The sequence below is a fragment of the Phoca vitulina genome, unplaced genomic scaffold (assembly GCF_004348235.1).
Source record: "Phoca vitulina isolate PV1807 unplaced genomic scaffold, GSC_HSeal_1.0 scaffold10, whole genome shotgun sequence".
Classification (NCBI taxonomy): domain Eukaryota; kingdom Metazoa; phylum Chordata; class Mammalia; order Carnivora; family Phocidae; genus Phoca; species Phoca vitulina.
The window spans coordinates 15,358,075-15,371,961 of NW_022589713.1; the positions used below are offsets into that span (position 1 = coordinate 15,358,075).

Here is a 13,887-nt window from a genome sequence, read left to right on the forward strand (position 1 = left end):
GGGTCTGTCCCTTAGTTCTTTACATCTTTGCTATGCTGTTTAGATTATGTTCACACAGGTACAGCTTCGAGGTGAACTTTGGAATTCATACGCAACTTTCTGGAGGAGCTTTCCCAAGCTCCTCCCTCTCTGAGATCGTCCTGGCACTTTTTGGTTCCCTGAGTTTCCCCTTTTGGCTCCTCTTGCCAGAAAGCTGGAGCTTTCATTACCCTACTCTGCCGGCACTTCCTATGCCCACAGCTGGGGCTACACATCAAAAGCACAGAGAGAGAAACAAAACAAAAAAAACAAAACATGGCGGTCTTGGGCCACACCTCCTCTGGTTGGAGAAGTTTTACCTCCTTCAGTATTTTAGGTACTTGAGATTACTGGTGCAACCACTACTACAAGATAACCTGGGTACAAAAGTATGGAGGCAAGCGGGAGAAAAAAAGATATATGGGGCACTTCTCCCATTCTCTCTGAGTGTTAGCCAAAACATGAGAGCTTCTGGAGTTTCCACTGATCCTGGTACCCACTTCTGGTTTTATGGACTTGCTTGAGTCCAGGCCAGGGAATATCAGGAAAAAAATGGGAAACTCACCACCAGTTAGTAGTACTGGAATTCTTATCTTCCCCTATCTTCCTGCCCCTGTAGACTTTTTAGAGTCCACATGCATTCGGTCCAGGTTTTATCTCTGCATTCAGTGGTGGAGACAGGGTGGAGTGTGCTTCCTCCATCATAGTCTGAATCAGAACTTGGTACTTTGTTAATTTTTGTTTTTTTAAAAAATTTTTCTCATAAAAATGGCACGTCTTCACTATAGAAAACTTGGAAAGTAAAGATAAAACAAAGAAAGCTAAAATTTTCTGTAAATTCATGAACTGAGGAAAACTTTTTATTTCATATTTTCGATTTTAACAATAAAAATGAATTAGATAATAAATGAAATCATGTTGTAATCATTTTAACCATTTAAAAAATTTTAAGACCCAGATATTATTGACTTGATCTAATGTTGTTTTTACTAAATTTTCTTTTTCTAAATAGATAGAAAATCTTTATCCTCAAGCTGGCTGGGTTGAAATTGATCCCGATGTTCTCTGGCTTCAGTTTGTAACTGTAATAAAGGAATCTGTTAAAGGTAATTAGGCTTGCAAAAATAAAAATAATAAAGTGTATTTTGTTTGTAGTAAGAGTGTTCCTCAGTCTGTAGAATTTTATGGGTTTCCTAAATTATAATTATAGGAATGTTGTTTTACTGGGGTAAAATTTCCTAGTATTTTTTCGGCAGACATCTGTGGTTAATAGTTAACCACTTTGTCCAGGAAAGGTAACAGCAACTCTCTCTGTCCTCTGGTTTAAATCTTTTTTCAATACAGTATAAAGGTTCATTTTCCTTCTTCATTCCAGGTTGTGGCTAGTGCTCATTCGACTTCTGTTGTGTACAAAATACTAGAGGGTTATAAACAAAATTAGAACCCACAGTTCCTGCTCTCAGGAATTCACAGCTTTATTCCTTTTTTTTTAAGATTTTATTTATTCATTCGAGAGAGAGAATGAGAGAGAGAGAGCACAAACAAGGGGAGGGGTAGAGGAAGAGGGAAAAGCAGGCTCCTTGCCAGGCTGTGCTCATGACCTGAGCCAAAGGCAGATGCTTAACCTACTGAGCCACCCAGGTGCCCCAAGTTACCTTTATTGTTAAACAAGTTTTTGTTTTTGTTTTCATTTTTTTGTGTGGCCTCTTGATGCAAAGTCTTGGCCATAGTCACGGTGGGAAATATTAGCTCTTTTCTTTCTTTCTTTCTTAAATTTTCTTTTTTTTTTTAAGAGTTTATTTATTTATTTGACACAGAGAGACACAGCGAGAGAGGGAACACAAGCAGGGGGAGTGGGAGAGGGAGAAGTAGGCTTCCCACCGAGCAGGAAGCCTGATGCGGGACTTGATCCCAGGACCCTGGGACCATGACCTGAGCCGAAGGCAGACACTTAACGACTGAGCCACCCAGGCGCCCGCTTGCTTGCTTGCTTGCTTGCTTGCTTGCTTTCCTTCCCTCTTTCTTTCTTTTTTTTGTTAGAGAGAGCACACACAAGCAGGGGGTGCAGAGCCAGAGGGAGAAGCAGGCTTCCCTCTGAGCAGTAAGCCCGATGTGGGGCTCAATCCCAGGACCCCGGGATCATGACCTGACCCGAAGCCAGATGCTTAACCTACTGAGCCACCCAGGCGCCCGAAATCTTAGCCCTTTAAGGACATTTTCAGTGCAACTTTCTTTAAGAATGTGGCAAAAGCTGACTTGTAAATGTGAATTCTAAAAGATCTTTTACTTCGTGCTCGCTTTGGCAGCACATATACTAAAAGATCTTTTACTTCATTTTTGTGGCTCAGTTGCTTCTCCTTCTTGCCTTTTTGGTTTGAAATATTTCAAAACTTACTTAAAAAGCTGCAAGAATAGTACATGGAACACCTGTTTGCCTTTCCCAGATTCAAACATGTTAAGCAGTGTTTACCATTCTTTACAAACTCTTTTTTTGACCCGGTTAAAAGGGTTGGTTTGACATAATAACCTGTTGTCCCTAAATACATCAGCATTATCTCCAAAAGAAAGGAGAATTCTCTTATATAAACACACTGCACATATCACAGAGGAAATTTAACAATACAGTAATATTTTCTAATACTTAATCTTCAATATTCCTCTTATCTCAGTCATTAATCACTTTTTTCCAATCCAGAATGCATCCAAATGTGAGGCATTGCATTTAGCAATCAGTCTGTCTAGTCTCTGTTTATTTATTTATTTATTGACTAGTCTCTTTTAATCTAGAGCATGTTATTCATGGCATTGACAGTTTTCAGAAGTATAGACCAGTTTATTAGACGGTTCTGCATTTTGTGGTTGTCTTGATTTATTTCCCCATGATTAGATTCAGGTTAAATATTTTGGGGAGGAGTACTGTACCGGGGGTGATTTGTCTTTCTCGGTGCTCAAATTGAAGTTGTACCTAATTTTCCTAGCGGGATAAATTACTCTTCTAAAAGAGCATCACAAAAAAATACTCCAGTAGCTATATTTTAAGAACTATGAACCAGAGAGACCATGTTTTTTTTTCTTTTTTTAAAAGATTTTGTTTGTTTATTTGACAGAGAGAGAGATAGCGAGAGAAAGAGAGAGAGAGCGCGCACAACCGGGGGAGCAGCAGAGGGAGAGGGAGAAGCAGGCTCCCTGCTGAGCAAGGAACCAGACACAGATTGGATCCCAGGACCCTGGGATCATGACCTGAGCTGAAGGCAGACGCTTAACAGACTGAGCCACCCAGGGGCACCAGAAAGACCATGTTTTTATTTGCATCTTAGCATCTGTTTGTTGGAAAATAAGATCTAAGCTTCAGTAATTATACTATTTTCCCTGGGAATTTTCCTTTATTGTCATCAACCAGCTTCTATTATGGTATGGTGACCTTATTCCTATTCAGGAATAACAATTTGGGACAAGCAAGCTATGGCAAAAACCATAGGCAAGTCCAGCAAACAAAGGAAAGGAATGTTATTTTGTGGAGAAGGAGAAAGAGGTTGGGAAGGATTGTTTTGAACTATAGTCCATTGGAGAAAGGCAAGAGTTTGGGGTAATGATGGTTTTTCATTGGCTGGGGTAGTAAATTTATTATAGGAGATGCAAAGTACATCTTTTCCTGTTAGAACCTATAATTGCTGATTCTTTCCTGCTGAGGAGTCTTCTCTTGGGGTCTGTAATTGATAGGTCTTCCTGTAATTGACCCAGTGGTATGGCCCTGACTACGTTTTAGAGAGGTTTCCCTTTATTAATTTTCATAGGTTGATCATTACTTGAATTAAGATCAGTCTTTTAGTGTTATCAAGAAGAAAATACAATCCAACTTACTTTGAGTAGTGTTTGCTTTTTTTCTAACATTTAAAGCAAAAAGCCCATTTTGTTATTATTAGAATATGAACTTTTTCCTTTTAAGTAAGAAATCACTACAAAGTCATCTTAGTAATGCTTCCTTTATTAGCTCCAATTATGTTACTAAATGCTAAACCCAGATGTTTTTCTTAAATATTATATTGGATGATTTATTTCCCATGCTGTAATATTGTAAAGAAAAACTTCACTGGCTTTTAAACATGTGTTTTACCTATCTTTATTTTTAGCTGCAGGAATAGAGATGAATCAAATTGTTGGTCTTGGCATTTCAACACAGAGAGCAACTTTTATTACGTGGAACAAGTAAGTGCATTATGTGGTAAGCATTCTGTTGCTGGGTTCCTACCACAGTGAATATGTTGCTACATTGCTGTGAAACCTTTTTGGAGAGTTTTAAATTGGTGAATTAATAGCAGTTTACTTGGATAAGAGAGATGAAAGTGGGCCTACTTTCTGGCATTGTAAAATACGCTCCCTGCATGTTATCTGGACTTGACTTACGTAAAATGATAACAATAAAAAGTATTGTTACTGTCATTAAAATTCTCCATTCCTTTCTTTTGACATAAGTTAGTTTTTCAAATAAGCATGGATTGAAATCTTAAAAATTAGCTTATAATGAAAAAGATTCAGGAGAGCCTAACAAGTTTCATAAACACAATTCTATAATTACGGTTTATGTTTTCAGTCTACTCCAAATTTAGTATTTAAGTACCTACAGCATATGAGGTATGTGTAAATTAAACACAATTATAATGGCTACCATATAGTGAATATCTATGATATTTCAGGTTCTATTATCCTAACAAACAAACTTGTTATTTAGGTATTAATGTCTTTTTTACAGAGAAAGAAACCAGGGCTCAGTGAGATAAGTGGTTCAAGGCCACTCAGTTAATAAATAGAGCCAAGATTCCAGATTTGTTTTTTGACCCCAAACATGCTCTTTCTACTATGCCCGTATTGCTGTCAACATGAGTTTCTTTAAACTTTTTTTTAAATATTTTATTTATTTATTTGAAAGAGAGAGAGAGAGTGAGAGAGAGCACGAGAACGGGGTGAGGGTTAGAAGGAGAAGCAGGCTGCCCGCTGAGCAGGGAGCCCAATGCGGGGCTGGACCCCGGCACTCCAGGATCATGCATGACCTGAGCCAAAGGCAGATGCTTAACTGACTGAGCCACCCAGGTTCCCCAACATGAGTTTCTTCAAAAACAATAACAACAACCACAAAACTCTATAAAATGTTTCTTTGTTACAAAGCACTAGACTCCAAAGGGCATCTTGAGCATGGGGCAGTGGAGAAGAAAAGTAGTAGATATAAGAAGTAGGGATAAGTGTGAGAAACCTAATCGGGCTGAATTCACAAGATCTTGGCCATTATTTCAGTATTAGGTTAGAGGAAGAAGTTTAACTTTACCAATATTTCTGGCCTTGATGTTTGGGGGGATATGATTGAAATTATCGAGAACATTAGAGGAGGAATGAGTTAGATGGTGATGAGGGTGGGTGGAAGGGAATATGATAAAAGTGTTTGGTTTGGGACATGTGAATGTGGAGATACCCCAAAGGTGGTTAGAACGTCTGTCTGGTTTAACTAAGGCATGACTCATTTCCTCTAGATAAGTGCTCTTTCTTTCAGGGCATAGGTATCTCAGATGGTTGCCTGCATCTGCAGTCCCCCTCTGCCTTCCCCAAACTTCCCACCCAGTGTGTTGGGCATAGCAAGTCAGATGAAAGAAAAAAGGAACTAAAGTCATCTGTGTAGATGTAGTTTCTAAATAGTGGCGCCATTGACATTTTGGGCCGATGATTCCTTGTTGTTGGGGGCTATCCTGGGCATTGTAGGGTGTTTAGCAGCATCCCTGGTCTCTGCCCACCAGATACCAGTAGCACCCCACACCCCTAGTTCTTACAACCGAAACATCTCTGGACATTGCCCAATGTCCCCTGGGGGACAGAATCACTCCCAGTTGAGAATTGTTGACATAGACAGAGTCTGGAGAAATAGGTGTGTTCTCTGGTAGAGATTATATGGATAGAAAAAAAAGAAGACTGAGAATTTGGACAATGAATATTCACCCCTCCCCCCAACTTAAAGGGGGTCAGAAAGCAAAAAGCTAGCATGATGGGACAAACACAAATCTGGGAAGTAGGTGGTATGGAAGTAGGGGCAAGGGAGTGTTCCTAGGGAAATAACCGACTGGAAGTGTTGTGTTTTGTTGGATTTGGAGATTAGGTCATTGACCACAGAGATTGTTTTCATCAAAACCTAGATAGCAGGTCATTCATGACAAGGAGGTCAAAATGTTAGGAAGCAAAGTTTTTATGTGGCAATAGGACCATATCTCACTCTTGGAAGAAATAGAGTCAGATTCCAAGACAGTTCACCTCCCTTACTGGTGGTGTTGTCCTTGTGAAAGGGTAAGATTTCATCCTAAGACAATTGTGAGTTTTCTCCTTGGCTATCCTTTTTTGAGATGTTTGTATTCTTTCATGAGTCTTGGAAACTTTTTTTTTTAAAAGATTTTATTTATTTATTTGACAGAGAGACACAGTGAGAGAGGGAACACAAGCAGGGGGAGCGGGAGAGGGAGAAGCAGGCTTCCCGCTGAGCAGGGAGCCCGATGCGGGCTCCATCCCAGGATCCTGGGATCATGACCTGAGCCGAAGGCAGACGCTTAACGACTGAGCCACCCAGGCGCCCTGAGTCTTGGAAACTTTGCTTGTAGGAACTGAAATACTAGATATTTTCCCAAAAAAACCCCACACAAGGCTTTGTGCTTCTTTTACCTTAAAATAATGGAGTCTTAAAATAATGCTCCCCGAGTCCTGGTGAGCCACTGGAGCACATAATGTTGGCAGATCTACGAGCTCTACAACAAAGAACTGAGATGCAGCACAGAAGTGGCATGGCTCTGAGCCAGCAGGAAGTACTTCTTGCTCATTTTCTGGAGAAAGATTGACGGACAGGACCCTGGCACGGTCTACTGTGCATTCCAGTCCCGGCCTGCACCTCCTCTCCCCAGCTCACTGTTTCTTTCTCCTATAGTCACAGCTGTAGTCCTGTTGTCTTGACCATACAAACATTATTTTCTGGTTGTTGCTGTCAGGAAGTCTAAAACTTTGGACTTTGTTTTTGTTTTTCTCTTTCCCCCTCCTTTAGATGCCAGGAAGCTTGGTCTTTGCGTTTTCTTCATATTCTTCAGGTTAAAATTTTTTTTTCAATATATTTAATCAGTGGTGTGTTTAGCCTGCATCTTAAAATAACAAAATGATATCTCCTCCATTTTGGTTGTTTTAAATTCCTTTTGTCCTAAAATACCTGAGCTGTTTTGTTCTTCAATCTCTGCATCTCTCAGGGAGGCTTCTGCCAGGTCACCTCAGATCAGGGTGTGTGCCAATTAGTAACATAAACTGGGAGTCATGCAAGCAAACTGAGATTCACTCGGTAACTGTTTGAGGACTTACAGGGAGTAAGGCACTGTGCCGGCTGCTGAGCTGAATATGAAAATGAGTACGAATACCAGCCCTCAAGGAATTTACAGTCTCATAATACAAGTATACAAATGAGTCTGTGTTCCCACAGCACCAAATATATCTTTTATTGTAATACCTGATACTTGTGTTAATGGTTCTTACCAATTATGACACAAATATATTAAGAGCCACGGAATGGCAGAATGTGTTAGAGGGGTTTAAGGCAACTCATTTATGATATTGTTATTGATGTTTTTCCTCCATTTCCCCTTTTATTGTTGACAGAGATAAAACAAACCCAAATCACTGCTAAGGGAATATTAGAATATGTGCTACTTCTTGAGATCAGTATTCTAGATTGTCTTCCACCATGTTATGAATTAATGATGTCACTTTCCTCTTGTGATCTTCTCCCCGTCTTTGTTCTTCAGCTGTACTAGCATCTTAACACATCATGCTTCATCCTGTCTGAGAACCTTTGAACATGTAATATATTTTGTCAGGAGTGTTCGACCTCCTTGTTTGTTCCCACTGATCCTTCAGAGCTTAATTCTATTGTCATTTCTCAAAGAAGTCTTTCCTGACCCCTGCACTGCGCAAGGTGTCCCTGTTAAATATACTCATGTTGTTTCTCCTTCAGAGGACTTATTACCTGTATTAAGCAAGCAATTGAGTAATTAAGTATTTCTTTGGTTTCTCTGGTAGAGAATATATTCATAGGGGCAAAGTTTATGCCATATCCCTTTCTTCATAGCTATGTCCCCACCTCCTGGCACAAATTGCTGGGTAAGCATTTGATGAATCAGTGATTAAAAATCAGATTTAAGCATGTAAGTAGATGCTATTGTGTGTAGAATGGCATCAGAGAATCATATATGCGTAGATTTCATTTCTGTCAGACACAGTCTGATAGTCCTCATTGATAGCAGCCTTCATTTATCAAATACTTCTTTGGTGTCTGGGCTAGGGGGTGAGAATCTGAAAGTGAATAGACTGTGTCTTCAGGAGGCTCACAGTCCAGTGGGGGATACAGTGTGAGCCTAGATTGTTAGGGTGCAGGCTGGTAGACATCTGCCTAGTAGAACTGCTGTGTACCTGGTAATGAAGGAGCTGAAGAGGGGCACTGAATAGCTTAGAAGGCAGAATGAGGGAAGGTTTTACAGAGTCACTTGTGCCAAGCGTTGGAGGATGAGTAGGAGTTTTCTAAGTAAGAATCAGCAGTACTGTGGAATTCAAGGGGTAAAATAAGGAAGGCACCACTCCCAGGTGAATCCGGGTAGATAGTGGATTTGAGGGGAATGAGACTAAGTCTGAGAAATTTTTTTGAAGGCTATTGTTTATTCAGGTCTCTGCTTTCATATCTAAAAACACTCCTCACCCCCACTTACTCTATTCCTTTACCATGCCAGTGTTTCATAGCATGATCCTTATGTGAAATGATAGTTTTAATTACTCATTTGTTCCCCCCTCCCCCATTAAAGGGTAGACTACAGGGATGTTATGGAATCCCTTTGTAGATTTAGGATGACCCCTCTTCCCCCTAGTTTTTGGCTGAAGCAGCTAAAAGCTATCATTAACTCGGGTGTGGCACACTGGAGGAAGAGGGGCAGCAGGTTTGGGGTGGACGTGTTGCATTTGAGATGGCATGGAGCAAACTTGGGAGATCTGTGGAAGGTAGCTGTTTGTGAGGGGATGGAACTTAAGTGAACGTCTGGCCCTAGAGCTGTAGTGAGGTGAATAGTCCTGTGGTGACTGCATTCATGGATGTGGGTCAGGTTTGTTTTTAGAGAGAGCAGCTAGTTAAAAAGAGAAGGGGGCCAAGGATGTAACTCTCAGCAGGCACCAGCATTTAAATGGCAGTCTAAGGAAGAAAAATCTGCAAAGGAAACCAAAAACATATGCTTAGAGAGGTAGGAGGAGAAACAGCACAATGATATCATGGAAGCTTAGGAAAGTGACAGTTTTAGGTAGGAAAAAGTGATTGTCAGGAGTCAATATTGCAGAAAGGTCAAGTTAAATTGAAAAGGAGCCTGTAAATCTGGAAATTAGGAAAGCAATGGTTACCATAGTGAATGTAATTTTCATGAATGATTAGAAATCTAAATTGCATTTGAATTGTGTTCAGTTGAGGTAATGGGAGGTGATGAGGAAACATTGAAGGGGCTTAGTCAGGTGTGGGGGGCATCCTGGGTCAGGAGAAATGTTTTTGGTTCTGTTTCAAAGATGGGGAGATGTAAGCATGTGTAGAACAGAGAGTTGATGGAATATTGATGAAAGGAAGTGATGGAAGAGTCGGGAAGCATGGGTATAGAGGGTACGGGTGGAGCTGCCAGCCTGAGACGTGAGAGGAAAAGCTTTTCCTCTGACCCAAAAGAGAAGTGGAAGAAGTGGGGAGTTGAGGAAAGTCATTCCTGTGTTTTTACTTCCTTTGAGAAGCAGGTGGCCATGCTGGCCTAGGGCTTAAGAAATCTGGTGAAAATTAAGATGTGCCATTTGCGGGGCATGGGGAGGAAACTAATGAGGGACAAGAGAAAGACTTTTATCGTTTTAAGTGACTCTGAGAACATAGCCAAAGTTATATTGTATATATATGGATTGGTATCAGTTCACAAGATTCTGGCATTGAAGTAGACACAGAAGAAAGCTGCAATGATCCCAGGTTAGGTGTTGGAAAGGTAGATGGTTAACTTGAAAGGGAAGAGGTAAAGAGTGACATTGTGCAGAATAGTGGAGAAGGAATCTGTGAGGGTTGGTCAAAGCAAGCACTGAGTTGGAAAGAGAGGTTGTAGTAAACTATTTCAGAACTCTAGAACCTGATCAGGCCTTATAACAACTAGGGGATGCTGGATGAAGGTAGAGGCTACTATTCTCAGGTAAGTGGTGTGTGCAAACCGGCAGTCATCCTTTACTCCTCAGCCCTGCTTCGGGTGTGAGGAAAGCAGCTCGCATTCCTGGAGTGAGTAGCTGGTGCCAGGGCAGGCAGACGGGACATTGTCCTACAGAAATTTGAGTGTGTATGCTCTGATGGATTTGATCGTGCCCTACAGGACTGGCACAGATGCTTACCTATATTCCGGCCCTCTCAGCTGCAGTCACTTTCTTAAGCTGTGTCTGTTGGAAGACTTAAAGGGCCAGTACCTTTGGGGGGTTTTTTAGAGCCAGACATTTAAGAAAATCTTTGTCAGGTCACTAGCTGATCACAGAGGTAACAGAAGTTGCAGAAACTTCAGAGACCACACATAACAAGGAATACACACTTTGCAAAAATAGTTTGAAAAAGTCACAAGCTGGCAACTCCAACCCTCAACGAAGAAAAATCGGCAATCCCTGAGGAGTGGGAAAATCAGATTTCTAGAGTTATCACATTTGTTTTCAAAGGCATAAGTTTTAAATATCTCACTGACTGAAGAAATTAGTCACAATTTAAGGAACATTCGATTAATTAATCTGTTAAAAACTAAAATTACACATTAAGATATAAAATTGCACAATATAAATAGTGTAATTTAAACCTATATGATTCAGGATTCATGACATTTCCTAATAACCACTTTCAACTCCTTAATTACTGTCTCTTTCCTGTAAATAGCACCTCTTAGTTCTCAGCCTTATAAGTTATTAAGCAAGGTGCATTTTTATTTTTATTTTTACTTTTTTATTTTTTTTTAAAAGATTTTATTTACTTACTTGAGAGAGAGAGAGAGATAGCAAGAGAGAGCACGAGAAGCGGGGAGAGGAAGAAGCAGGCTCCCTGCTTAGCATGGAGCCCGATGCGGGACTCCATCCCAGGACCCTGGGATCACGACCTGAGCCGAAGGCAGACGCTTAACTGCCACCCAGGCACCCCAAGGTGCATTTTTATATATTAAACTAACAAAAAGAAAAATCAGTCTGGGTGAGATTATGGCAGAAGTGTTTCACTTATGCCTTACTATCTTATTTTATAATATATTTGTTTTCATATAAAATTAATGTCTCCAAATAGTTATCAAGTATATCCAATGCTCCAGACACTCCCCAAAGCACCATCTGATACAGGCACTGTAGCTGAGAAGGCATTAAAAGTATTACAGTAGTCAATATGCAGTATTGGTTATAACATCAAATATTTCAGGTTTGGCCACATATGAGGAGCTGGAAAATTGTCTTACCTTTTGACTCAGTAATCTCACACTTAGGAGTGAGGGAGATTTGGGGGAAATAACCCAAAAGAAGCAACAGCAGCACGTCAAAATTTGGCCTTAGGAAATAGGGTCACTGCGGATGTAATTACTTAAATTAGGATGAGGTCATAATCAGTAGGGTGGATTTGTAATTCAGTATGACTAGTGTCCTCATACAAAGATGGCCACATGAAGACAGACACACAGAGAATGCCTTGTGGAGGAGGAGGAGGGTCGGAGTGATGCACCTATGAGTCAAGGAATGCCAAAGATTGCTGCAGACCACCAGAAACTTAGGATGAGGCAAGGAAGGATTCCCTTACAGGTTTCAGAGGGAGTTGGCCCTGGCAACACCATGATTTTGGATGTCTAGCCTCCAGAACTATGAGACAATAAACTGCTATTGTCTTAAGCCACATAGTCTGTGGTGCTTTGTTATGTCAGCCTAAGGAAACAAATACAATGGTCAATTGATTTTTGACAAGGCTGCCAAGACCAGGCAATGCAGAAAGAACCATCTTTTCAACGAATGATGCTGAGAAAACTGGATGTCCATATGCAAAATATGCATGTGGACCCTTACCTTACATCATATACAAAAATTAACTTAAAAAATGAATTGAAGACTAAATTTAAAAGATAAGAATACAAAACTCTTTTTTTTGTGTGAAGATTTTATTTATTTATTTATTTGAGAGAGACACAGCGAGAGAGAGAACACAAGCAGAGGGAGTGGGAGAGGGAAAAGCCAGCTTCCCGCCGAGCAGGGAGCCTGATGTGGGACTCGATCCCAGGACCCTGGGACCATGACCTGAGCTGAAGGCAGACGCTTAACGACTGAGCCACCCATGTGCCCAAGACTATGAAACTCTTAGAAGAAAGCATACAGGAAAATTTTCATGGCTGTGGATGTAGGATTGATTTCTTAAATGGCACCAAAAGCACAGCTAACAAAACGAAACAAAAATAGATAAATTGAACTTCATCAATATCAGAAACTTATATGCATCAGAAAACACTATTAAGATATTTTCATATTTTTGACAATTAATTTTCTTTTTTTTTTTAAGATTTTATTTATTTATTTGACAGAGAGAGAGACAGCAAGAGAAAGAACACAAGCAGGGGGAGTGGGAGAGGGAGAAGCAGGCTTCCAGCTGAGCAGGGAGCCCGATTCAGGGCTCAATCCCAGGACCCTGGGATCATGACCTGAGCCGAAGGCAGACGCTTAATGAATGAGCCACCCAGGCGCCCCTTCTTTAATTTTCTTAACTACTGAATTCCCCAAAGTATAAAAATTGCCCTAAATTTAATCATAAATAACAAGAAATAAAGCCATGTTGAAATTATTTTGACAGAATGTGCAATTTGCATTTTAAAAATGTGTCTGGAAAAATTTATAGTCATCGATATCTTAAATGTGCCGTAAGATTTCTGGAAACTGACTGTAGCATGTAATATGGAAGGCGTGTATCTTGGTGTGCATCTTGGTGTGTTTGGTTTGTAATTTCATCTATAGGAAAATAGGAAAATCATTTCTCTGATTTGTACTAATGATAATGGTGACGGTTTGGATCACTGAAGGAAAAAGAAGTAAAACGTTCATGATGTAGGTGAATGCTGTGATTCTCATTAATAGAGGTGAAAAATGGGGGGAGGGAGGACACTATGAAGAGAGTAAAAAGAAAAACTCACATAATGGTAGAAAATATTTATTTGCAAGTCATGTATTTGATAAAGAATTAATATTTAGAATATATAAAGAACTCCTACAACTCAGCAGCAAAAAACCAAATAACCCAATTCATAAATGGACAGAGGACTGGAATAATATACAAATAGTCAATAAGCACATGGAAAGATGTACAATATCATTAGCCATTGGGGAAACACATATCAAAACCACAATGAGGTATCACTTCACACCCACCAGGATGGCTATAATTTAAAAAATGGAGAATTACAAGTATTGACGAGGATGTGGAAACACTGGAACTCTTGTATACTGGTGGTGGGGATGTAAAATGGTGCAGCCAACTGTGGGAAAAAGTTCGGCAGTTCTTCAAAAAGTAGACTTACCACGTGACCCAGCAATTCTGATCTTAAGTATATGCCCAAAGGGACTGGAAACAGGGACTCAAACAGGTACAGCAGTGTTTATAGCAGCATTATTCACAGTGGCAAGAAGCTGGAAACAACCCAAATGTTAGGAAATAATGGTAATGGTAACATAGAACATTGTGAACTGTACTTAATGCTACTGAACTGTGCGCTTCAACATGCTTAAAATGGCAAATTTCATGTTATGTATATTTTACCACAATTT

At 40.1% G+C, this 13,887-nt stretch overlaps 1 protein-coding gene across 2 annotated transcripts in view; it reads left to right on the forward strand.

The window, feature by feature from the left end:
- The window catches only part of GK5 (glycerol kinase 5), a 74,338-nt gene that overhangs the window by 7,717 nt on the left and 52,734 nt on the right, over window positions 1-13,887 (forward strand). Inside the window, exons 2-3 of one of the 2 annotated variants that reach the window (XM_032408546.1) lie at window positions 1,031-1,124; window positions 4,149-4,224. In XM_032408546.1, the coding sequence (XP_032264437.1) occupies window positions 1,031-1,124; window positions 4,149-4,224 (170 nt within the window). The remainder of the gene's footprint in view (window positions 1-1,030; window positions 1,125-4,148; window positions 4,225-13,887) is intronic. The other variant, XM_032408547.1, reaches the window with a different exon arrangement.